A 24755-nucleotide genomic window follows, 5' to 3' on the forward strand; every position below is an offset into this window, starting at 1 on the left:
TGAGAACAACCAATCGGAATCAACGTTCAATCACGTGACAAACATGGCGAAGGATATTACAACTCCGGCAAGGCATTCTGATAACAAACCGGTGCGTGTGCATGCAGTATGGTACCTAGTTCATCTCAGTCTTGCATTTACAAATCCATATGGAAACAGCAACTGTAGGAGGTGCTAATGAGAACAGCCAATTATTGAACGATTCTTGCATGACGCAACACTTTGTCAGATATAGTGATGTGTGCTTCATACGATGAATTTTCTGCCACAATGGCTAATCGCGACGATGAGGATGTGTGATAATATGATGAATTTGATGAAGGGACACTCATGTCCAGGCCGGGATTCGAACCAGGGAACATACCATGAAGTAAATTAAACAGTGAAACTATGGAAATTACCTATACTTGTGCATCATATTACATGGTATGGGACAACTACTATTATAACAATCGTAACAACGGAAACACATAACCTCACAACTGATTTGGTTTATTTTACTTCGCATTTCTCCCCCTTTTGGCTAATCGCGAATATGAGGCGTGATGAAATTGATGACCGGTCGCCCACAAAGAACATCCTTACCCAGTCCGGGATTTGAACCCGGCGTCGTAGCGCACTATAATAACCACTCTGCAACGAAGATCGGCACAGAACCTCACAAAAACGCAAAATTGTCAACAGCATCAAACGTGACATGTCCAGCGTAACAAAATAGAAAAAATAATGACAGTTAAAACTTGAAATAATAGTTGCCTAACCTAATAAAAATCACAACATTATTAACGTAAGACCAACGAGATACTTCATTTTAAAATGTCAAAGGATTTCGAAGGATTTTGATTCTATTCTACGAAGTAAAGTTAAATAGAACGCCAGCTTAAGCCACTACTTTTCCAAGGCCTCTGGCAGGTTATTTGTGCTTAAAAGAATTTTAAAAAAACACATGTAAGAAACGCGTTACTATTTGCTGTTACCATTAGCCATACTCAAAGTTGTGGTTTCCACCAATTACCAGTAGGAAATTTAGTCATGTTACCCCAATGGACTTTGGATGACAACACCGAGAAAGAAACCAGACTAAATAGAGACTTCTAGAAGGAGAATGGAAAGATATAATAATGATTCTATAGACCTTTGGAATTGACAAAGATTTCCGACGATATGTGCTCCGACTCGTCCGGCTCCAGGGCCTCCTCCTCCAGTTTGCTTCGGTCGTCCTCCGACCTGCCCGTGGACCGAAAGGTGGACGGCGTGGTGAAGGTCGAATGGGGGAATAAGCGACGTTGGAGGTACTGGGCCAGGATCTGTTGCGTTAGGCGGTTTTGTCTCGCTAAGTCACCTACAAGGAGAAAAGGACGGGGTTCATGTACTGAAGGCGTCTTGTCAGTGTTGTCTTTCAGAGATTACATTAAAAACATGGTTATTTATATATATATGTATATATCTAAGTTTATTTCAAAGACTGATACAATTCAACCACTATATGGTCGGATTAAAAGCATGTCTAGAAATCTCTTTTTTGCTGTTCTCGCGAACGTGGACGAATTTCTATCAAGATTTTACTTATTTCTAATAACTACATACAAACCATGGTAAATTTCTTAACTTCAGAAAACGGATTTCTTCAAATTTACAGGAGAAATTACTTACCGAATGCAGTTTCTTTATAGTTGTGGAAGTTTGGGGAAGTGTTTTCTTGCGTCGTTCATTGAATTTTGCCGGTAAATCATCTATTTTTCGATATAAATGTGTGACCGATGCACAAAAGCTCTTGCATCCATTTACTTCCAGGTGGATGTATCCTGTGTGTGATGACGTAATCCCGGTCAGTGTTTCCAAACACGTGTTTTTGTAACTGAAGAAGGTATGTTTCCGCAAATGGTTTGTGGGGCTATGTGTCAATGGTTCGTGGGACTATGCAAGAATGGTGTGTGGGGCTACGTATATTTTTTTCTAAACCTATTTTAAACTATTGTAGCCTAAACGTGACCCTACCTAACCTAACCTTACCGGAAATGGTTCGTGGGGCTATGTGTCAATGGTTTGTGGGGCTACGTAGGTATGTTTGGGTGGAGTGGGGTGGAAACACTGCATGCCGAGTACGGTAGTGAAACTGTGACCGCCATTTTGTGTGTTACCGAAGGCAAAAAGAAACGAAGAAAACTTACTCGCTATGTCGCAAATAGAGTTTATTTCCGTGAAATAAGCGAAATGCCACCATCAGCAATGTTTCTCAATGCAGAATACGTAAGTACGAATTTTCAAATTAAATGAACTAGCAAATTTCAACTGTTTTCCGGATATAAGAAATTTACCCAAACCATAAATATGTGCATTTCGTATTTTTCGACCACTATTATATGAAAACAACATATTTTCTAGCACTCCCTCTTTGCTGCTTTCGTGAACGTAAATGTCAGTGTTGTGTTTCAGAGCTTACATTAGCCCCATCTAGTTCGCTGCACCTTTTGACTCCCTTTGCACTCACTCATCTAGTTGGTTACAAAGCGCAACGCCTTCGTTGATTTGGTGGCACTACGTTCTGGAGCGGTGTACAGTGTGCTGTATAGTCACGTGGTTAGTGCTAACCAATCAACTGAACGATGAAAGCAGCAGGCGGGAATTTGTTGAATCTCTTGGACATGAACACGGCTTACTTGGTTCAACATGGTTTCTTTCCACCAGCCTGACACTAGATGCACCTGCCCTACACCTTGTGTCAAAAGGTGTAGCAAACTAGACGGGGCTATTATACACATATCAACAGTGGTTATTTATACACATATGTACGTTTCGTGTTTTTATTTTTTACTTCACAGAATGATACAATTCGACCACTACTATATGGTTGGGTTAAAAGCATTTCTAGAAATATCTTGTTGCTGTTCTCGCCAACGTGGACAAATTTCTAATCAAGATTTTACTTTTTTTATTACTACATATAAACCATAAATATGAACATTTCGTGTTTTATTCCCCACATAATGATACAATTCGACCACTAATACATGTTTGGGTAAAAAAAAAATATCTATTTTAGCAATCCCTCTTTGCTGTTCTAACGGACGTGGACAAATTTCTAATCAAAATCTGGTTTCTTTTTTAATACATATAAAATATAAACATTGGTTTTTGTAGGGTTCAGTACGAAAACAATATAATCAATTTCAATAATTTATGATCCGAGTGTTCAGCACAAGAAACAATACAATTAAATACAAAGTGTATTTACATATTTTAAAAAGTTTAAACAGTGTCAGTCTTCAATAAAGGATATTAGGATTAACTTAAAGTACTAAAATAACTACATTGGAGAATATGATTGCGGTGTATGTGTGTTTTATGTGTGTGTACTTCTGTTAGAATAATTTATTTTATTTTATTTAAGCACAATCAATATGTACTAAATAATGTCGTACTCCTACTTGATGCAATTACCAATGCAGTTGTTTATTTCATTCCTTCCATTTCCTTCGTTCTTTCTTCTACTCTGATGTATTTTTCTAATTAGAGACGTACGAATTTCCATTGTCCTATGTGCCACCTTATTGTAATTGGAACAAAAGCTCTGTTAGGTCCTAAGTAAAATAAATCAATCTAAATATTCACTTACGGTACTCTATGTTATTTCTGATTTTCAATTTGTTTTCCAACCTTTTCACACACTTTTCTGGTTTTATACTATTTGATACGGTTGAATATGTTATTGCCCTCTTTAACTATCGCCAGTCTGGTGAAGTATAGGTTTTAGAAGTAATTTCGAGTGTGTGTGCCCTCGCATATAATACCGTTTCATAAATGTATAATTAAGGCAGATTTAATATTTTGCACTTGCATACATTTTCACGATGCTCTACTCTTTGTACGTGTTCAAGTTTATTCATCATGTAAAAAGTAACTGTAGTATATAACTGTGAAATGTCTCTTTTTCTGCAATAATGGAGTTTCAGGAGTGTACTAAGAGATGTTGACTTTTGAGCATCTTCCTAGAATCCCCTACAACAACTTATAAAAACAATAATAGCAACTTAGCAATGGATCACATTTCGCAAATGTAAAAGCCTGTTTTCAGCCTACCTTTATGCGCAACTGGCTAATCGGGACTGGGCCTACAGTTAAAGTAGGATCCGATAGCTGTCTCCACCGACCGTTAGCCACTACGCTATCGGAGAGGCTCTCGATTACTTGTGGCGAATCTCTCTAAACCATGAACACTTGAAGAGTGTACGCCATCAGCTCGGAAGAGAAATGTTGAGAATATCTACATGGCAACATTTTTGCTGCAGGTGTGTGGAGCAGACTTTAACACTCAACAGGAAAATAAGGCTGATTTTCTCACTGACTCACTCTTTGTTTCATATTTTTTGAAACAAAATACTCGTTCCAAATCTATAATAGACTAAATTTGGAGCCAAATCTCCACTTAAAAGATTCAAGTGCACAACCAGACATGAAAAAATTGCGTCAGGCTATGCAGGCACATCCTTCTCACTAGAAACTATAAGGATTTAAAATAAAAACTCCAAAAGTTTAATTGACAGTTTCTTTACAAACTCATTTTTGTTCTTTACTTTTTTTTTCAATAACTCGGGAAAAAAATATATGACAATTAATATTTTTATATACTTCTTAGTATACATGTGTTTGACATTTTCATTCTTGTAACTAATCATAAATATTGTAAACGTAGGAACACCCGATAAAACAATAAACGTAGGATTCTAAACTATATTTGTTTACCATTTTTTCCACATACAGCCCGAAAGCCATTTTGTATCTATTTGCAGATACACGCCTCCAACGCATCAAAAACGCCCTAAAATCAGGCAGCCCCAAAAATTCCCTAAAAACCTACTATTCGGAGAAAACCTATGGGGGAGTACATTAGAGATTTAGTTACGACTAAAGGGTACAATGAGAAAAGAGTTTGAGAACCGCTGCACTAAACCATTTAGTTCCGCCACTAAGGCTTTTCCACACTTTATTTTCCTTTCGATTAGTTTATGCGCCTACATCTCCCTATATGCCAACACGGGTATTTTTAAATTTCTAAGTTACATCAGTACAAGGTTAACTTCACAGGTGTGCCAGCACATTCCAAGCTCTACGAGGAGGTATTTTATTCGCGGAAAACTTTTCCCCGACTCTCCTTCCTGCTTCCTACCATTGCAACACCTCTCCCGCCATCATGATGATCCGATAATCGCCTTCCACGACGACCCTGGACGTCCTGCAGCTAATTGTCGCACATCACGTGGGAGAAAGTCGCCGTGACCTGCTGGAAGGGGAGAGAAGAGGATTTCCAGGGACGTTCAGGATGCGAACAAACTTGTCATCTTCCCTCCAGCATCTTCCAGCGACGCCGGTTCCGTATTCTGGAAGTCACGATTAACGGAACGTTACGAATTTCCTTTGAGGACATCTAATTCGCCGTGTCATCTTTGACGGCAAATCCAGACGGAAGTTGCAATAATATCACACAATTAGCGCCTTCTTGGAACTCAACAATGGCTAGAAAGTTATCACCAGCTGATGGCTGACGCCAGCAAGATCAAAGGATTCAAAGATCATTGATGGTGCTGCCACCACGTGGACTGAGGGCGAACTACCAGTGGGGTATCTTAAAAGTTTCAAGTAGAGGAGAAATTTCTCTGAATCCTATTTCCCTTCTGTTCTTGGCTACATTAATCTGTCTAATAACAATAATGAAGATTTATGACAATTGGATAAAAATGTGGAAAGTATTCAGAACACCAATGCTTTTGGATAGTACTCTGCATACCCCAATTGCTTTTACCTCGGGGATAAATATTTGCAACCAGAAGGGAGGGGGGGTTCAAGTTTTTCAGACTGGCAGATTCAATTTCCTCTCCCTTACAAATACTCGTTTGGGGCGTAATCCACAAACCGCTTTATCAAATGGTTTCGGCATGCAATGCTATGATTCCTTATTCTTTACATAGCTTTGAATCTCTTGGACAACACTCCAAGATTTCCACACCATATTCCTAACTTTCTTTTGGTCTATTCGTGTTTCTCTGTACAGTTCTTCATTCGTCAGTCAACATTCAAAGAGTCCTCCACTATGTTCACTCTTCGTTCACTATCACACTATGTTCTCTATCTGTGTTTTGGCCTATTCGTCTTTCTCGTTACAGTTCTTAATTCTTCAATGATCATTTCAAGATTCTTCCACTATATTCACTTTTCATTCACTATCACACAATATTCTCAATTTCTCTTATGGTCTGTCTTTCTCTGTACAGTCATTCATTTCTCAGTCAACATTCCAAGAGTCTTCCACTATATTCACTCCTCGTTCACTATCACCCATGTTATCTATCTGTCTTTTGGTCTATTCGTCTTTCTCTGTCGAGTTAAGTTCTCCATTCCTCAGTGAACATTTCAAGATTCTTCCACTATATTCACTTCTCGTTCACTATCACACCATTTTCTCAATCTCTCTTATGGTCTATTTGTCTTTCTCCGTAAAGTTCTCCATTCCTCAGTCAACATTCCAAGATTCTTGCACTCTATTCATTTCTCGTTCACTTTCACACTATATTCTTCTCCACTCTCTTTCTCTGCAGAGTTCTGAATTCCTCAGTCAGTATTACAATATTATTCCACTATATTAACTCCTTGTCCACTATTACGCCATATTCCTATTTTTATCTTGGCCTAATCGGCTTTCTCTGTAAGTCAATTTTCCAAGATTCTTTCATTCACTCTTTCACCATATTCGCTTCTTGTCCACTATCCCACCACATTCTCTATCTCTCTATTTTGGGTTATTCATATTTCTCTATACAATTTTTAATTTCTCTTCCATCACATTCAATCCTCGTCCACTATTACAGCATATTCTCTACCTCTCTTTTTTGACATCGTCTTTCTCTGTACAGTCCTTTATTCATCAGTCAAAATTGCAAGATTCCTCCACTATATTCAATCTTGTCCACTACCACATCAAACTTTCTCTCTTTTGATTTCTTCGACTTCGTCGGTCATCATTCATATTTAACTTTTACATATTCTTCTATCATGTCAATCCCTTCAAACTTTGTACCGATTCCTTCTGGATAAATGACTCTTAACGGCTGTGGAGAGAGTTGTAGAAGCAAATGTGCCATTGTTAGACATGGCTATCACCAATCAGGTGAGCATTATACACGCACTCAAACAAAGAACGTGTAAAATACAAGTGTCGCGTAGATTGGCTGGGAATTTGCCAAAAAAATCAAGCGAACATGGAGAAAGTCTTTGAGGTGACCATTCATATATCATTTGACGTCGCGGAATGCCATTGTACGCAGTCCAATGTCCCACTCCTGAGTGCTGATTAATGGCAACATTGTTATGTCAAGTGTGCAGACGCCTTAGCGGCATTGTAAAACATTTGATGGGATCGGGAACAGTGCGAGAAGACATGTCGAAACGTCTGTACTCGAATACAAATGTCTTTTGGAACTTTTAACATGCTTTGCGTGAACTTCAAGCGTTCTTTTATGTTCCTTACATGGATAAGCTAGTAGTCTCACTTCGTTCCTTTATTCTAATTCAACTTGTATTTTAACTTAACCTAATACACTAAACTCCTAAATATGGGATGTGAAATAACCCAAAGGACATATTCCTTATTTCTATTTCGGTCATCTACCTCTTAGGTGAACCTCGATAATAACGATGATTGAGAAAGTAATGAAATTAGTCTGTGTGTCCGTGCTTGTGTGTGTGCGAGAGAGAGAGGAGTACTTGTTATAGTCATATGTATTCACTAGATCTTTGATATGCGTAAATCTAGTTCAGTAAGGTTATTTTCGGATCCAAAAAATGTTTGAAAAATATCAAGATCATGCATAGTCAAAAAAAATATTCAGATAACGTCCCGTTCACGAGAACCAAGTCGCAACTGAGTCCAAAAAATATCTATAGAATGGCCAAAGCGTGTCCAAAAATTATCCACAGAATCTCCAAAACTTATCAAAAAATGATCCACAAAATCTCCAAAACTTATCAAAAAATGATCCACAAAATCTCCAAAACGTATCAAAAAATGATCCACAAAATCTAAAGAACGTATCAAAAAATGATCCACAAAATCTCCAAAACGTATCAAAGAATGATCCACTGAATCTCCAAAACGTATCAAAGAATGATCCACAAAATCTCCAAAACGTATCAAAGAATGATCCACAAAATCTCCAAAACGTATCAAAAAATTATCCACAAAATCTCCAAAACGTATCCAAAAATGAACCACTGAATCTCCAAAACGTATCAAAAAATGATCCACTGAATCTCCAAAACGTATCAAAAAATGATCCACAGAATCTCCAAAACGTATCAAAAAATGATCCACAGAATCTCCAAAACATATCAAAAAATGATCCACAGAATCTCCAAAACGTATCAAAAAATGATCCACAAAATCTCCAAAACTTATCAAAAAATGATCCACAGAATCTCCAAAACGTATCAAAAATGATCCACAGAATCTCCAAAATGTATCAAAAAATGATCCACAGAATCGCCAAAACGTATCCAAAAATGTTCCACAGAATGCCTAAAACAAAAAATATCCAGAGAACGTCTACTTCCTGGATATCCTATGGATGTCCTCTGGACGGACATATGGCTTTCCAGGGGATATCCAATGGATGCCGCTGGACATGATACATCCATGCCTGACCAGTGGCCGCACACCGCACTACGACGTCATGGGTCCTGGGTTCGAATCCCGGCCTGGGCGTTCTTTTTGAGTGTCCCTTCATCATGTCAACACTCGTCCTCATCTTCGCGACTAGCCAAAAGTGGAAGAAATGTGAAGTAAAATAAACCACATCAATCAAACAAACTGAACCAGTGGTCAAACCTTGGACCTCTGAATTCGTACAATGTTACGCTAACCACTACGCCACAGGGTTTAGTTTACTTTAAGTGCTGACCGAAAACCTTCACGCCTAAATAAAAACTTACATTTATTTCTAACAGTGTTATATAGTCAAGTATCAGGAACAGACTAGTGGATCTAATAAAGTTCCTGCAGTTCAATGTCACCTGTACGTACAATGTAATAAACGTTGATGGTCTTGTACACAAGTTCAAGACATCTTGTTCTCGATTATTTGTGATTATAATCTCGTTTCGATCTGGTTGTAAATTGATGTTAAGTGTTCATTAAATGTTTTTGTTTGGGCCTCGTTATGATTTCCTGGCGATTAATATTTTCCGCGCTATTACACAAGGCAAGTGAGAGTTTGTTCGGCTAATTACGGTCGCTTGAGGGTCCTCTTAGAAGAACGAAACAACCTGGAGGTCGTCATAAAAGAAGGACAAGACAATTTAAACAATCGTAAAATGGACTAACTAACGCCTCTAACATAGATTTTATACTCAAATGCTCCATGTATTTTAATCGTCACAGCGAAATAGGATGATATACAATCTGATTTAGGTGTAAACGAATGTAATATTCGACCAAACCGTATCGATTATCTCACTTCGGAGGTGAATACCAAAATACATTATTGTTTTGTCTCTTCATGTGTGTGTTAATGTCAAAAGAAATAATAACCATGGTACAGAAGATTCTTGCACTAAACAAATATAGATGTATCACTCAACTTACACAGTAACTTACATTTTTTTTTAAAAAAAAAAATAACTATTCACGAACAAACTCCGCGACACGAAAATCTCCACACAACCTTCTTTTCTGCATCCTTCATTAGCACTGCTTAGTGTTGCCAGGTCCTATTCGAAATTATTTTCTGTTTTACATCCACAATAACACTATGATGTAGTATCTCGGAAACGGTGCTATCTATCAACGCCCGGTTTTCTCAGAAATGCTCCTGTAAACTTTCACAATAAATCTATTTTGAAAAATACAGAATAGTTATTTTCTGGAAAATACTATTTATAACATCTTATGAGAATAACAGAGTTGAAAGTCTTAAAAAAGTGCCTTCCCTTAGGCGCAGTGCTAGCGTCGTCGCCTTGTAATCAAGGGGTCCCGCGTTCTATACTCGTTGGAGGCACATAGTGGTTCGGATCCCACTTTAAACTGTGGGTCCAGCCCTGATTAGCCTTGTTGTGCACAAAGTCAATTGAAAGTCTTAATAATATTCTAGGTTCAAACTACTCCATATATCCTAAGGTTATGAAATTTTAGACGAATCTGATCCTTAAAATACTATTTTTTTTATTTATAAAGTTACCTCAAGTCAACTTTTAGAGAAAAATACCATTTACAAACAATTCAATTTGATTTCTGGAAGACTGCATTTTGAGATGGTGGAATGAGCTGGACAAATGACGTCATAGAAATTCCCACCTTCGCAGCACCGTAACCTTTGCATATTTGGCCAAAGAAGAAGAAGAAGAAGCGTTTCAACAAACACCGAGCTATGTTTTCTTGTTTGGACTAATGTTTCTCCTACTCCGAATTGAATTTCGCCAAAAAGTGAAAGTCCTGCATCGGAAAGTGGGTCTTGCAAGCAGAGAAGAAAGAGGAAAGGCTGCTATGACGGTCACTGTGCTTCTCGGCACCACATGAAGCACAATCCATTATCCACGATCGCTCAAATGGAATTCGTCCATCATTTCCTTTGCCTTTTTGTTCTTCTAAACCCTCATTGCATCATTATGCCACCATGAAATCCAATCTTCGGGGATTAGTTCATTTACTTCACGTTTGCGGCGATAGACAAGACCGAGTGAAACTTGCTGGTTGGGTTTCTTTTCTTCACGAATCCAAAGGTCACTCGACAGCAGTGTTGCAACATGAAAGAAAATTTCTCCAGACACAGGGAAATTACGCTGTATTTTTTTCCCCGTAAAGTGAGAAGAAAAAAATTGATGGACTGTCACATTATTGGTCTGAAGAATTAAAAATGTCAGTCTATCTTAGATTTTATGGTTGTTTTAGTAGTTTTTCAGTTTACAGCACGCAGCAAAAGTAGACTACACTGTACTATAGTCAATATACCATAAAAGTCGTATAGTCCTAATCAAGTTGGATTGATTTGAATCAGGTTGATTTAAATCAGGTTACTTTTTTTTTTTTAAAAAAAAATCATATTTAAATCACTGTAAAGAAATAATTTATAGAGTAATGTAGGGGAAGGAAGGGTAATGTGGCCACGCTAAGGTTTGATGAACTCTTATCATACCTTTTTAATCAGCAAAGTTATGAAAATATAGACCAATAGCAAGTATAATAACTTTACTTCCAATATCTATTTTATTTTTTTAATTCTTGTTGCTTAGAAATGTACACGCTACCTTTTTAAAAAAGAGTACGAAGTAGCCATTTTGCCCGCCTAGGTTGGGTAAAGTAGCCAGCTCCTTCCCATTTTAACTGCATAGGTAAATGAACAAATCACATTGATTCAGAGTGTGTATTTAATCAACACATGCTGAAGTAATACACATTATGAATAATTATTATGTTATTTAAGTATTATCTTAAGTATGAAACCTTTATAAGATAAAGTAAATAGTAATTCGTAACCAATAGTCTATCAATAAAGGATTAGGCGTAGGCCTATTTGCAAAATTCGCACTCAAATTCATCATCTTCTTCGTCACAACAGGCGCACTCTTCATGTGCCAACTTCTTACATTTTAAACATCTAATCCATCCTTCATTGCCTATCGAGTCTGTCTGTTTCGTGGCCACTTTGCCCGGAAAGACGCCATTACAAAAACTGTGGTCTAACGTCGACTTAGACGTTTAAAAGGTTATTTCACGCTGATCAAACAGCACAAGAGCATATGATTATAATACTTACTATTATTTAGCTATAATTAACAATTTGTACCACTTAACTAAAATCAGACTTGCGAAAAAACAATAAAATGAGTTCACATCTAGAAAAGTGATGCCTCCCGCTTCAAAGTCGCAGACAACACTGACAGCATCCGGGCGACTGTTTCGTCCGGCTCTCGCGTGGCGGAAGCACTATACAGCGAAGAAAACTCACATGGCCACTTTACCCTTCCTTCCCCTATATAAGGATTTTTACAGATATCAGAATAATTTTTCGTGAAAGTACATTAATCTTGGCTCAGAAAGAAAAAGGAATGGAAACAAAATATATGTACTGATGGTGTGAAGCTCATACGAAAGGAAATGTAATATGTAAACTATAAACACACATTTCTCTTGTTTCAATAATATTTATGGACAAAAATAGTACACATTTTGCGTAGAAAAATATACGAAATACTGACCATGTTAAACAGTAAATAGTGTCATTTTCATTTAACTACAAATAAACATGGTAGCGGATATTTTGCAAACGATCATTAATAAAATTGCCAATCTTCAGCTACAAAGACTATAAAAGTATTTAAAGTTACAATTTAGAGTACATCCAGAATGTTTTATTTTCACTCAAAGAAAACTTCCTGAATTATTATAGTTTAATTGACACACTCAGAAACATTTCCATAGTAGGTTCTTATATAACGTATCAGAAAAGCAAATTTACATATAATTTTAATTTGCTTTAATCAAACTGTTCAAATATAGTATTTTACAAGGCCGTATACTATAACAAGCCTTTCTATGAAAAACATGTATCCCAGTGGCGTATACTCAGTCCAAGATCTGAGCTATCTCAATATGTCACTTGGTCCTAGGCTATGAATAGAAATCAGGTTGCCAACTCATAAGAAATCAGGTTGCCAACTCATAGGAAATCAGGTTGCCAACTCATAGGAAATCAGGTTGCAAACTCATAGGAAATCAGGTTGCAAACTCATAGGAAATCAGGTTGCAAACTCATAGGAAATAAGGTTGCAAACTCATAGGAAATAAGGTTGCAAACTCCAGAATCAGCATCATCATCTCACTGATATGAATAATAATATTTACAATTTCTGATCGATATTTCTCCTGAATTTTATTATCTAGACTTCAGGCTTCGCAGATAGTCTAGAATATACCTTATGTATTCCTTATGTATCTATATGTATGGTTCCAAAAACCATACAAGCAATTGTAAGCGTTGTCTTTTAAAAAATAAAGATATTCGATTTAAATCAAAAATATCAGATTTAAATTTTAAAAAATAATTAAAAATATTTTTTTAAAAATCAAGATTTTTATCCACGCTGGTCCTAATTTATATTGGAGGCAATACATATTCAAGGTTGTTTGTTGGGATAGATGGACTGCGGCCGTGGGATCTAAGGCGTCAGATTATGGGCTCTCCTACAGGACGAGTCTCTTTAGGGGAAGCGTAACAACTCCCCTCCAGAGATTTCGGCCTGTGTATAGTACAGGTGGCTATCCACCATGGTGAGGAAATTGGAGAGCTACGAATAAGTAGCGTAGCTCGGTCATGGAAACCTACAACGACTGGGAGTTCGTTGTGTTGGCCACACGTGTTGTCTCTGCTGAGAAAAGCTCTGAATCTTCTTCCAAATAAGAAGATCCACAGCAGCCGTTGCAATGGTTAACCTTTCTTTGGAATGGAAATGCAGATCCAGAATTTCCACAGCATACGCCTCAGATTTCAAAATTCCCCTGTATGGCAATATAAACGGTGCTGAGATCAGTTGACCGTGATTACCATAGCTCATCAGAAAACAATACTGCCATTGGTTCAACACTTTATGGCAACCGTGTACAAATAATTAGCAAAAGCAGGTGTTTGAAAATGGACGAATTTAATGCTTATTAAGAGATTCTAAGCTAAAATTTTTATCTAATTTTGTGTGGCCAGTAACACACACTTTTGATCTCAATTGTACATGGGGACACACACACACACACACACACACACACACATATATATATATATATATATATATATATATATATGTATATAGTGTGTGTGTGTGTGTGTGTTGTTCAATGTCCATTACACATTAAAAAACTAATTGAATTGGCGACAGGAACATCTACTGTATCCAACCAAAGCCAACTGGCGTGGCACAGACATGTGACACCAGAGAAGCCAACTTAAGATGAATTTTAGGGGGGGGGGAAGATCGGCATAAACAATACTTTATATATGTCAATATACACATAAAATGTGTCCTTTTACGTGAATCTTTTGGGGCAGAAAGTGCCTTGTCCCCCCAAAGTCGGTGCCTGTGTGTGACACAGACAGTAGAACAGTTAGCCAGGATTGTTCGTTCAGTTTTCCAGACCGCTCTGTACTGATTTAAGAGTAGTAATAAATAAGTATTAACAATAATAATGCTTATTCAACGGAGATGATAACATCGGAGGAATTTTGTGAACAACTCAATTCACAGTTAGATGGGAAGTAAAGGTTATTACTTTTTTCCAGATATCTCATCCTGGATAGCAGAATACTTTTTTGAAAAGCTTAACAAACCTAACACCTTGTCATTATATTCTTGCTCTAGTTAATTCTCATGGCTTTTCCATCATTTGACGATTTCGAGTTCAGAAATATCAGGATTATACTAGTATTCTAAATGGAAGTTGAAAGATGCAGAAAGGAACTGCCATCTGTCCATAAAAAGTGTAACTAGTGTCTCCACCATATCCTCAGTATAGAGACAAAAATGTATCGTACTCTGTAGGTAAAAACGTTGATGACAATGTTGTTCCTGTGATCGACTCAGTTCTATATATAAGCTGTTAGTTGGAACTGGGTCTATGTTAAAATTAACAAAGGGTTTATTCATAATTTCAAAATGAGGGCATTTTTAAATTTGGAGCTCCAAAAACAAAATATGTGATCTTAAATTAAATGTAATTATTTTAACATTTATTTTCTATGTATTTTCATTTTTAATTGTAATTTTTGTAATAATAGTTCCAAATTATATATTAACTATAAAGCCAAAATTAATGAGATAGTTAAACACACATAAATAAATTTTAAGACATTGTCCAAACTTATAGTGGGTAGTTCGTAATTTTTGGGGACATAAATAGATCAATTAGGAATGAATGAGTTCATTTCATTATGTATGGGTTCGTTGTTAGCACATAAAGCTATTTTGCACTCGTCACACCATACGGGAAGAGAACTCCTTATCTATAATAAATCAATTATTATCGCATTGTGCGATTTAAAAGTGCATAGGTTTGTAGGCTGGACTGAAAATGTGTTATCCGATCTGAAATATATTCATGAAATCAATCAGTATGATGATGGGGGGAAAAACTAATAGAATATGGTTACCTGCATAGAGTTTTCTTTGTTTCAGAAGATGGCAACACTCAATCAGTCTGAACTCTAATGAAATAAGATTCTGTTGACGTAATTCACTCTTACGGTACCCGAGAACTATGCACCGGTGTTTTCCAGATACAGACGTGAGTAAAAGCAAGGACATATTGCAAGGTTATGAACAAGTTAAGGATCTATACGCGGAAGGGCTTATGGACAGACGACCAAGCTCCAAAATCCTGATCGAATGCGGTCATGGCTATAATTAGAAATTAATTTGGGAGAGGAGGGATTAGAAAATATGCTAATAGCATGATTAAGTGCAAGTCTTCGTGATCTAGAGGATAACGTAATATCGTGTGAAGGTAAAAGGACCTGGGTTTGAGTCCCGGGTTGATGTGAGTATTTACCTCAGTGTGAAAGGGTTTCATTAAAATGACTGAAGTAACAATACATTTCAGCTACAGTTCAAGTCCTGATTCGAACGTCAGTCGGTATATTTGACATAGCTGGAGAGGAAGCCGACAGGACGGACATGCTGGGCTCCACGCGGACGTGACGGATGGCTGTCAGAGGGAAACTGATTTTTCGGAAATTGTTTGAAGTAAAAGTGGCGTTCGAATAAGGACTTCAACTTTACTACTTCTGTTCTTAATGACTTATTAATAGCTTTCTTACCAAGAAATAAGAACGAGAAATCCTTAATGGATGTAAAATGTGGCACACAAAATAAAACCATGAAAAGTTTAAAACCTATAATGTATTGTGAACGAGAATACATTAATGGAGCGACCTAAAGCTATGGAATTTAACCTAACCGGTACACATAATCAATCGAACCTAATAAATGCAACACGCCCATAACTAAAATTAAAACCAAGCAAACTAACCAATTTTTTGTTGTCTAAAGAACTGCAAACTAACTTAACCAAGTAATAGAACCGAACCAAATCTAACTTAACCATGTTCTAACTTCTCTCAAATCCATTCCGACCGAACCAAATATAACATGACGTTATGTAACCAAACTAACTAACTCAAGCGTAACGGCAGTTCAAACACTATGGGTTATGGTCACATTCGATCCCGTTTCGGCTGAACATTTACTCTGTTGAGTACTACTGACGGACATTCTGTATCAGGAAAATTGCCAGTGTGCTGTTAGTTTGATGTGGAGTATGTACAGAAATGGGTAAAGGTATAACTGTTGGAAAAGCTTCGTTGAAAATAATATTGGAGAGTAATATTTTATTTGTATTTTCCTTGTGGGAGCTGTACGCTGTACGCACTATATAAATTTTTCTTTACACACACTTACTCTTTCCTTACAGTCATGTATTAATATTGTACCCTCTTTATGTTAATATACAGATACTCTTAGTAGTTGGTCAGATATAAGAAAATTAGACATAATAAGTATAGTTTAGCAATCAAATAAAGTTATGTGTCTGGTTCCTTTGGTGTCCAGTCTCTATATATACCTCTATTCCAATCTTTCACTTCCCACACAAACTCCTCCCTTGCACTATTTCTCGGGCTGCCTTTCACACTTCCATTCTCCCCTCTTCTTTATGTGATAAGGGGTGTTCACACTTTACGTTACACTATAAAGATGGCTCGGTTTGAGCATGATCACTAATTTCGCTGTCTTCTCTAATAGCTTTCCCCGCCGTTCTCTTACTTCACACAGGTATTTCTCCACTTGTTATACCGCTTCTTTTGTCTTTATTCTATCGTTTGTCAATTCTATCACCTCCCTCGCTGTTAAGTTTTTCAGAAACTTGTCCCTTAGGTCACGTGTAGAAGGGCAGTTCAGGACGATATGCTCGTTCGTCTCCTCTCCACCGCACATAGAACATATCGTTTCCCCTTCTTCGTTTATCTTCCTTAATTGTTTCCATCCCCCTAGTCTGAACCACACGAGCGCTCCTCTTTCCTTTTTTCCCACAACATTAATATATTTCGCTTTCCCCCATTCTCTTACACTTAACTGTTCCCTGATTGAGGACTTCGTTTCGCAGTCTGCTGTTATTTCTTGTCTGTCTATGTCCAGTAATCTGTCTCTGATTTGGGTTTCTGTTGAAATGCCCCCCCCCCCCCCGTTTTCCAATAGTGGAGGGTGAACGGAATGTGGTAATGAGAAATTAGATAATTTTTGCTATCTCTTGAGTATTTTTACTATGGAAAATTTTAGTAAGCGTTTTGTAATTTCCCTGTATTAAAAAAAAACAGTTTCCTAGCTCCCGACTGAGATAGAGCTTGTGTCTATAATGATTGTCCACTACTGTCAGCTAAACAACGCAAGATTTTAAGTATCGGCACTAAAGTTCAGGCGAAAAACCAAATGATTTGGTCCCATGTGTGCCAATGTGACTATCCACACTTATGTACACTGTTCAGTTTGTTCAGCCGTGTACGCCTGTGCAAATATTCGACAGAAACCGGATCTAATGTTAACACAACGTAACCAAACGCAACTGCTCTGGATGATCCCGAATTCTACCAGAATAGTTGGTGACAGTTCCAACATTAAAACAAGGAATAACAAGAAACAAGACATCACCAGCATGAAAGATTTAGTCTAATCGTGTCCCAAAACCACACTGTGGTCTATGGCTGATATCTTTGCCCTTGCTGTTCAAGCGTGAAAGCGATTCACTCTTCCAACAGTTGCATCATAGTTAATATTGCAAAAAATATATCTGCGTGACGCCTCAGGAAATTTTCCGGCACATTTCAAGATTAGGACCACAATTCACGCCTTTTTTCCACAGCAATCGACAAACGGATCATCCCGCAAGTGAACAGAAATGGGGCAGTCGGGACAAACTAGGCCACAGCAGAGCCATCTGGTGGTGAGAGCGAAACGAGTCGTGACCGAAACCAGATCAACAGAGATCTGAGAAGAATGCAAGCGCTAGGAAGACCATAACTAAATTGAACGTGCCATTGTTGCTCAGGTGCCATAATCTTGGTATTATGCAATGTTCTGTGACAGCCTTGGTCACGATTTGTTTCCTCCGTGAAATATGACCGCATCTAAGACCACAATAGTACACTTGCTTGGAAATATCATGATTGTAAATTGACTCGGCGCAGAGAGAATGTTTGTGATTGTGGATAATATCTCGTAGAGAAATACTTGAACGTGACAATTCGGACACCACAATTGGCTTGCGTTCTTGCTGATCTACTCTGTAGGTAGGTAACACATATTTTCTCCAGCCTTGATGAAGTACGTATTTATGGGATATTGCTTTTCACTATGAAATGAGTTTTATAAATGTCAGGTGTGGGCTGGCGTCAGTAACGAATAAAGGTTCTTCAGCTCTTATTATATCAATCATTAATAAATTGCACATCAACATGTAATACTACGCAATGGTTTATCCACAATTTTCCATGTAGGTATAAGGTCATTTTTAAGGGTATATATGAGTAAATGTATCGCAAAAATGATCATAAATTGGGCTTTTATGAATATTTTGAAGGATTGAGAAAATTTTGTGGCACGCGTGCTTTTCAAAGATTCATGATGAAATTTCTGGATATCCATCCATCAAGTATCAATGCAAAAGCATAGTTGGGACTATTTTTTGTGATGAGATTGAAACTCCTCGGCCCTCTCTCTTTCTCTCTCTCACACAAACTAATCATATTTTTGAACATACTCTACTACTCTTAGTGCTTGGGAATGTAACACAATCCACAGTAATATTATAAAGCCCTCATCTGACATTCATACTCCTAACCGACGCTCATTCTCAGAATGTCTTCACACACAGTCGAGGCTTATTTTGGGAGTACAACATTTCAAGTATTCTCACGGGATCCCGAGTTCCATATTCGGTGGGGGCATACAGTGGTTAGGATCCCACTTTAAATTGTAGGACCAGTTCCGATTAGCTTATCTGTGCCTAAGTGAACTCGGAAAAAAATCATAGTATTCCTAATTGAAAATCGGGAACATGATCAAGGTCACTTGCGAACAAAATGCCTTGATTTGATTTTATGTAGACAAGAGTTCATCAAAGTTTTTTTCAAGTCATGTTATACTCAGATAGGAACTGGACCTATAGTTTAAAGTGCGAAACGAACAACTGTACCACCGGGGTAGAACTCAGGACTTCTTGATTACAAAACAGCATTATCACTACTCCAATGAGAGACCCTGTGTCTATGTAGAGTAGGGAGAAATTGATTCTTTGGGACTGTCGTGAAACACCCTGTATATGTATCGGCATGTTTTTTGACAATAGAAAATGATATTATGATATGTTACAATTCTGCATGAAATATGGCACAAGTTTCTAAAAATATAAACAGTATATCAATGGCCGCCTAAATCAATTGACAAACTATTTCTGCAAAAATTCAAATTTGAACCAGAGATAAGACACACAATGGTAACCCAGTGACGAAATAAATTTTTAACAGTAGAGTGTTAAACGTGCGGAATGGTGTTAAACAACAGACGGAAGAAAAGTGGCACATCAAGTCAAGAAGGCGTGTATTGTAGGCGTACAAACAAGCCGCTCAGCTCTCCTAATCTCTGGCAGGTTTCCACAATTATGACTGCGAAGATCCTGAACTCCACCCTTTAAGTTTCTTTCTGGAACGCCACGATCGGAACTTGCTCAACTCGTGTCCAGTTAACGCCTCTCCCAAAGCCACGGGAATCCTCAGACCCCAAGGCGGTGCATGAAGTAGCGGCAACCAGAGTTACGTCAGGTAATAATTTGTCAGTCATGCGAGCAAACCTTTCGAAAGAAGACCTTAAAAGAATGTGTACAATAACTGTCCTGGTATCTTCAGTTATTTCGTCTGAGAAGGAAGCTATCTGTTAGTGTTTACAGCTGATGAAAGTCGTCGACGGCCACTCCGGGACTCCAAAAGGGAAAGAGCTTATAGGTTTACGAGAGGGGTGGATCAAATCTATGTTGAATGAAAGTACCCGAAAGGGAAAATATGCACAGAAAGTCCTGTACCGAAATACCCAGTAGTATCAAAGATATAAGACCGTAAAAGGTTTGCCCTTTCTCCTGGAGATTTTGCCAGAATTTGCTTTTCGACTGAGGGCGGGGCGATCAAAACTCTTTTGGACGTTGTTATACAGTAACACTTCTTCAGTTTAACAATAACATATCAAACAGAGACTTTTATTTGTTTAAAGAAGCGTCTTGTGTACAATACAAGCCAAATGTAACGGGTGAATTTTATAACAAACAAAGTACCGACAAGAGTTACCGTACTGAAGAAGGAACATTTGCAAAGCAATATAGTGAAGAGAGTAGAAATGGTTGGACACATGTTTATGCACAACAATTTTATAACGAAAATCATCACGAAATGCAGAAATACAAGGAATAGATAAAAGGCATAGCAACAGATGTCTGAAGATGTAAGATTAATAGCTGGAAGAAGAGAATTAAGTAGTATAGCGGAATTATTATTTTGAATTATGGCTATTGCAATTTTATGAGCGAACTGATTGAACAACTACAGAGAAGTACCAAATGTCTAACCAAGGATTTTAAACTTCATGATACGGTAATGCTAAACTAACCAGTTTTATCAAAATAGTTTGTTATAAATATGTATTCTAATAACAGTTGTATTTACGAAGAACTACTGACATGCTCAAATTTCGCCCTGTGAAATTAACAATAAGAACGAGTCAAATAATTATCGTAACAACAGCTGAGTTCACGAATGTGGCTAGCGAGCCTACCAACAGCGTAGAGTGTGAACATGAGGGTTAGCGATAGATGCTGGCTTAGGCATTTATGACTCGCTTCGAAATGTTCCGAAAATAAACCCACACTAACAGATAAACTTTCCATTTTATAGCAATTATTTGAAACCTGGAGTACTTTAAGATGCATGAATGTGTGCTAGCACGATACACATCATGAATTGGAACAGAGACTAGCATCTGCTTTGCATCAACAGAATTCCATTCCTTAAAACAACACAGGATGTAGAATAAAAACAAATGAAAGTAGTGAAGGACAATTTGACTACTATTATCTTTAAAATTAACTTAGTACAGTGGGATGTATAATACTGCGAAGCAACTTGTCCATCACTACGTTTATCCTCTCTGTTTCAAGCAATGAGAGTTTCAAGAACTGAAATGAAACGCCAAATGAGCTGTTGACAACCTCTTCACTAGCAACGTAAAAATAAACTTCTTAAAATCACGTAGGATGCATGAAAAGCATTAATGAAAATAGTCATGGACAATTTGCAGAGCAATATTTGTGCACCCCACTGAACTTCCTGATTCATTATGTTTGGGATATTGATCGTACAACTAATCTCATATGTCTGTGCAGCTTCACAGTACATGTACGTGATCAGGAGGGAAAATCGTATGAATTCAAACTTTTGTTCGTGATTTACAAACAATCAATTGCGCAAAACAAGACCCTGACCACTTACTTACTTACTTACTGGTCGGCGCTACAGTCCATGTAGGTCCTTGGCCTTCCTGACTACCTCCCTCCATTCGTCTCGATCCTCTGCTTTTCTTCTCCATCCCTTGACTCCTAATCTTCTTAAGTCCTCCTCCACGTCCTCTATCCATCTTTTCCTGGGCCTACCTCTTCTCCTTCTCCCTTCCAGTTTTCCATTGAATATTTTCTTGACAACCCGTGCTTCTTCCATCCTCTGAACATGCCCAGCCCATCGTATTCTACCCTGTTTGATCTTCACTACAATATCTGGCTGGTTAAATAATTCCTGTACTTCCATATTTGTTCTCATTCTCCATCCCTCTTTATCTCTTACCGCTCCAAATATCCTTCTCAGTATTTTCCTTTCCCACCTTAACAACCAATCTTCCTCTCTTACCGACATCACCCAACTTTCTGAACCATACATTACTATGGGTCTTAATATTGTTGTATATATTTTAATTTTTGTGTTCCTACTAACATTCTTAGATTTAAACACGTTTTGCAAAGAAAAGTAGCATCGATTTCCACTTGTTATCCTTTCCTGTATTTCTGTAGCTGTCTTGTTATCTGCTGTTATTATTGAGCCTAAATATTTAAAGGCTTCCACCCTTTCATATTCTTTTCCATTTATTATTATGTAAGGTTCTCTTCTGCCTGTTTCTGGATTTCCCATCTTCATATATTTTGTTTTATTTGTGTTCACTTCCAGTCCTAGTTCTTGAGCTTTCTCTTCTAATACTTGATAACTCTCTTCCATAGCTTGCTTATTCCTTGCTATTAAAGCTACATCATCTGCATATGCTACTATTTGTGTTAGCCTATTTAATATTGTTCCTCCAGGGTTGATTGGTAGTTGTCGGATTACTTTTTCCAATGCTAAATTAAATAATATTGTAGAAAGTAAATCTCCCTGTCTCAGTCCTTTCTCTACTTTAAACATGTTTGTCATTTCCTGTTCTACTCTGACTTTACATTCCGTTGTCTTCATTGTCATTTTTGTCAGTCTTATCAATTTCCTTGGGATCCCAAACTCTTTCATTATACTGTAGATCTTATTTCTTTCCAAGCTGTCGTATGCTTGTTTAAAATCGACATATAGTTGGTGAAGTTCTTTTTTGTACTCATAGAACTTCTCCAACACTTGACGCAGTAAAAATATCTGGTCCATCGTGGAGCGATTTTTTCTAAATCCTGCTTGGTAATCTCCCATGATTCTTTCCATCCAATCTTCCAATCGTGTTGCTAAAATTTTACCAAATACTTTATAAGTTCCATCCAGTAGTGTTATTCCACGGTAGTTTTCACACTTAGCTTTATCCCCTTTCTTATGTATCGGGCATATTATTCCTACTGTCCAGTCTCTGGGCATTTCTTCTTTTATCCAAACTTCTTCTATCACTTCATATATGGCCTTCTTCACTCCTTCTCCACCATATTTCAACAGCTCCGATTCTATGCCATCTTCTCCTGGCGCTTTATTATTCTTTAGAGACTTTATTGCATCTTTTACTTCCTTTAAAGTTGGTATTATCTCTTCCTCCTCTTCCTCACTTATTTCTTCCTCTTCATCACTTTTCCCCTCTTCTTTATCCTCCTCATTGGTTCCGTTAAGTAGTTCACAGAAATACTCCTGCCATCTTTCCATCATCTTTCTTTTGTCTCCAATGAGGTTTCCTTCTTTATCCTTGTAGAAAACCGCTCTGGGTTGGTATCCTTTCTTCAGATCTCTTGTTCTCTCATAAAACTTTCGTATCTCATTTCTATCTTTCATTTCATCTAACTCTTCTATTTTATTTCTCTCAAACTGTCTTTTCTTAGCTCTACATGTCTTATCTGCTTCTCTCCTCTTTTCTCTATATTCTTCCACTACTTGTCTTGTTCTCCGTTGAAGCATCCTTTTTCTGGCATCGTTTCTCTCCTGTATTAATATTGAGCATTCTTCATCAAACCACTGTTCTCTCTTCTTGTTTTGTTTCTTTCCCAATGTATCCTCTGCTGCCTTACCTATTACTGTTTTTAGTATTTCCCACTTACATTCTAGTTCTCCTTTCTCCCATGTATCCTTTTTGGTTTCTAGTGCCTCCATAAGTTTTTCTTGGTATTCCTCTCTTACTCTGGCATTCCTGAGTTCCTCTATATTATGTTTCATGTTCTTATTTTCCTTTTTTGATCTTTTCACGTCAATTTTCTGTCTATACTTGATTCTCACTAGATGGTGGTCTGAGTCACCATCAGCACCTCTACAACTACTGATCTCCATAATATCTGTGGCATGTCTCCTGTCTATTATAACATGATCTATTTGGTTCTTCGTGCGGCCGTCTGGAGACACCCAGGTCTCCTTTTTTATGTCTTTTCGTGGAAGCCAAGTACTTTTAATTACCATTTCCTTACTGCTTGCAAAGTCTATCAATCTCATTCCGTTATCATTGCTTACTTCATGCAGGCTTTCTTTGCCAATTATGCTTCTGTACATCTCTTCTCTTCCTATTTTGGCGTTTAAGTCCCCTAATATGATTTTTACATCGTGTCTTTGTACATGATTTATTTCTTCTTCTAATTTTGAGTAAAAAGCATCTTTCTCCTCCTCCTCTGCTTCTTCTGTGGGGGCATACACACAAAACATTGTGATATTGAAGAATTTTGCTCTAACTCTGACTGAGCACATCCTATCATTAATTGCTTTAAAGTTAATAATACTTGGTTTAATAGACTTTTGGATTAGGAAACCTGTACCATTATTACCAGTTTCTCCTCCACTATACATCAGTATATGTTTTCCAGACGTTATCATTCCTTGTCCTTTCCAGCGTGTTTCTTGTAATGCTAACACTTTCACTCCATATTTTTCTATTTCTTCTCTTATTTCTCTCAGCTTTCCTGGTCTCTTCAATGTTCTTACATTCCAGGTTGCGAGCATTATATCTGTTTTCCTTCTCATTAACCTTTTCTTTCGCCGGGTCGTCAACAAATTATCCAATCTCCTCCGAGGCAATCTTGTGGTATCCGTAACAAGTTCTTTTGACGGGGTAGGGGAGTTAACCCTACGCCCAACCCCCAACCTGGAGGACCAGGATTTATTTAGGGTTTACTCCCCTAGGTAGGTTGGTGTTGCTTTGCCTTC

The 24755-nt window shown here is 37.5% G+C and overlaps 1 protein-coding gene across 3 annotated transcripts in view; it reads right to left on the reverse strand.

Annotated features, from left to right (window-relative positions):
* The window catches only part of tfc (Brevican core protein triforce), a 166591-nt gene that overhangs the window by 79958 nt on the left and 61878 nt on the right, over window positions 1–24755 (reverse strand). For 2 of the 3 annotated variants that reach the window (XM_083144063.1, XM_083144064.1), the window contains exon 2: window positions 1136–1342. The exons of the other annotated variant lie outside the window; for it this stretch is intronic. In XM_083144063.1, the coding sequence (XP_083000189.1) occupies window positions 1136–1342 (207 nt within the window). The remainder of the gene's footprint in view (window positions 1–1135; window positions 1343–24755) is intronic. 3 annotated transcript variants of the gene reach the window in all.

This window comes from Lepisma saccharinum, chromosome 22, assembly GCF_977018435.1.
Source record: "Lepisma saccharinum chromosome 22, izLepSacc3.1, whole genome shotgun sequence".
Lineage (NCBI taxonomy): Eukaryota > Metazoa > Arthropoda > Insecta > Zygentoma > Lepismatidae > Lepisma > Lepisma saccharinum.